Source organism: Charadrius vociferus, unplaced genomic scaffold (genome assembly GCF_000708025.1).
Source record: "Charadrius vociferus isolate BGI_N301 unplaced genomic scaffold, ASM70802v2 scaffold1066, whole genome shotgun sequence".
Taxonomy (NCBI): Eukaryota; Metazoa; Chordata; class Aves; order Charadriiformes; family Charadriidae; genus Charadrius; species Charadrius vociferus.
In genome coordinates, this window is record NW_009648971.1 from 43,858 (window position 1) to 45,470 (window position 1,613).

General features: G+C 68.9%; 1 protein-coding gene across 1 annotated transcript in view; it reads right to left on the minus strand.

Moving 5' to 3' along the window:
• The window catches only part of DAK (dihydroxyacetone kinase 2 homolog (S. cerevisiae)), a 4,302-nt gene extending 2,691 nt beyond the window's left edge, over positions 1–1,611 (minus strand). Inside the window, exons 1-8 of the mRNA XM_009887732.1 lie at positions 1,608–1,611; positions 1,347–1,436; positions 1,164–1,215; positions 1,022–1,107; positions 857–946; positions 629–745; positions 279–398; positions 32–169 (exon numbers count right to left, since the gene is read on the minus strand). Coding sequence (XP_009886034.1) covers positions 32–169; positions 279–398; positions 629–745; positions 857–946; positions 1,022–1,107; positions 1,164–1,215; positions 1,347–1,436; positions 1,608–1,611 — 697 coding nt within the window. The remainder of the gene's footprint in view (positions 1–31; positions 170–278; positions 399–628; positions 746–856; positions 947–1,021; positions 1,108–1,163; positions 1,216–1,346; positions 1,437–1,607) is intronic.
• Between the last annotated feature and the right edge of the window lie 2 nt (positions 1,612–1,613).

Genomic DNA, 1,613 nt, shown 5'->3' on the forward strand with positions numbered 1-1,613 from the left:
CCCCGGCATTCCCCAGGGTGCCAGCACCCACCTCGGGCAGCCCGGGCGTGCGTGTGGCCGCAGTCCCCGTCACCCGCCGCGCGGTCCAGCTCATTGAGTTTGTCCTGCATGTCGAGCAGGGTGCTGCACACCCGTTCCAGGACCAGCTGCGCCCGCGCTGCGCCGGGTCCTGCAGGGAAGAGACGTCACCCCTGTCCATCCCCGAGGGAGACAGGGAAACTGAGGCACGGGGAGGTGATGGCTCCTGGAGGACTCAAACTCTCCGGGGCTGCCCGTACCTGCGCTGGTCTCACTCTGCGCGGTCCCTGGTCCCTCCTTCGGTGCCGGCACCTCCTCTCTCTGGCTCGTCGCAGGTGCCGCGGCCAGGTTGGGCCAAGCCATGGCCGTGGTCTCAGCATCTGGAATAAGAGGAGGTGGGAGAGAGGCGAGCGCCGGCACAGCTGGATTCTGCGGGAGCCTCGCCAGCGTGGCCGGCAGCACTGCCTGTGCAGGCAGCCAGGCATCCAGCTCTGGGACACCTCGGGACACCCCACCGGACCTGGTGTCCCCACCGGCCATCCCGTCACCCAGCACCTGGGGGACCCCCGCGCCCCCGTCCCGTGCCACGTCCCCACCGGCAGGCGCTCACCGATCAGCCCCACGAGCTCCTCATCCACCAACATGAGGGTGAGGGACACCCCGGCCATCTCCAGCGCCGTCATGAAGGAGCCCACCAAGGCCCTGGCGATGCGGACACCTCGGCTCTCTGCGGGCATAGCGGGTAGGGGGCGTCCATGAATGAGAGGGGGTGTTGCAGGAAGGGTCCCCAGGAGCAAAAAAGCCAGGGGACAGTGCCCCAAGGTCCCCCCGTGCTCACCCAGGTGGCGCACGGCTGCGCCGGCCACGATGGCCAGCTCCAGGCAGGACAACCCACCCAGGTTGTTGACCACCAGCACCACAGAGGCTCCTGCAGGGCAAGGGACAGAATGAGACCCCTGCCCAGGAGGTCTAGGGGGAGCACGGAGGGCCGGGGGGGGCTCACCAGGGCTCAGCGGCAAGCGGGAGGCGTTGGAGGGGTCCGTCATGTGCGCCAGCATCGTCTCCACCGCCTCGTCCGCCGGCAGCATCCTGGGCGGTGAGGGCAGAGCAAGGGGGAACCAGGGAGCAGAAGGTGGCGGGGGGACAGCGGGATTCCGCTCACCTTCATCCTGCGCACACCCGCCTCGCCGTGGATCCCTGCGGAGATGGGGCGGCATCACCCCGTGCTGTGGGCACCTCCCCGTGGTGCCCCATGGGGGGACAAGGGACACGCAGCCCCAACTGGGACATTGCGGGGACGTGGGGCAGTTGGGGGGGCGTCTTCTCACCCAAACCCAGCTCCATCTCGTCGTCAGCCAGCTGGAAGGTGGGCTTGGACCCCGGGACGCTGCATGGGGAGAGGCTGAGACCCAAGGTACCTGTGTGGGGAGGGAAAACGGGGTTAAACCTGGAGGATTTGGGGCTGGGGAGGCTCTGCTGTGCCCCGGGGCTGTGAACTGCCAAGAGGGATGGGGGGGACGGGGCTGGGGGACAAGGCACAGCATCCCCTGGGGGTCCCCACGGGGCAGCAAGGCGTCCCGCGTATGTGCCCATGG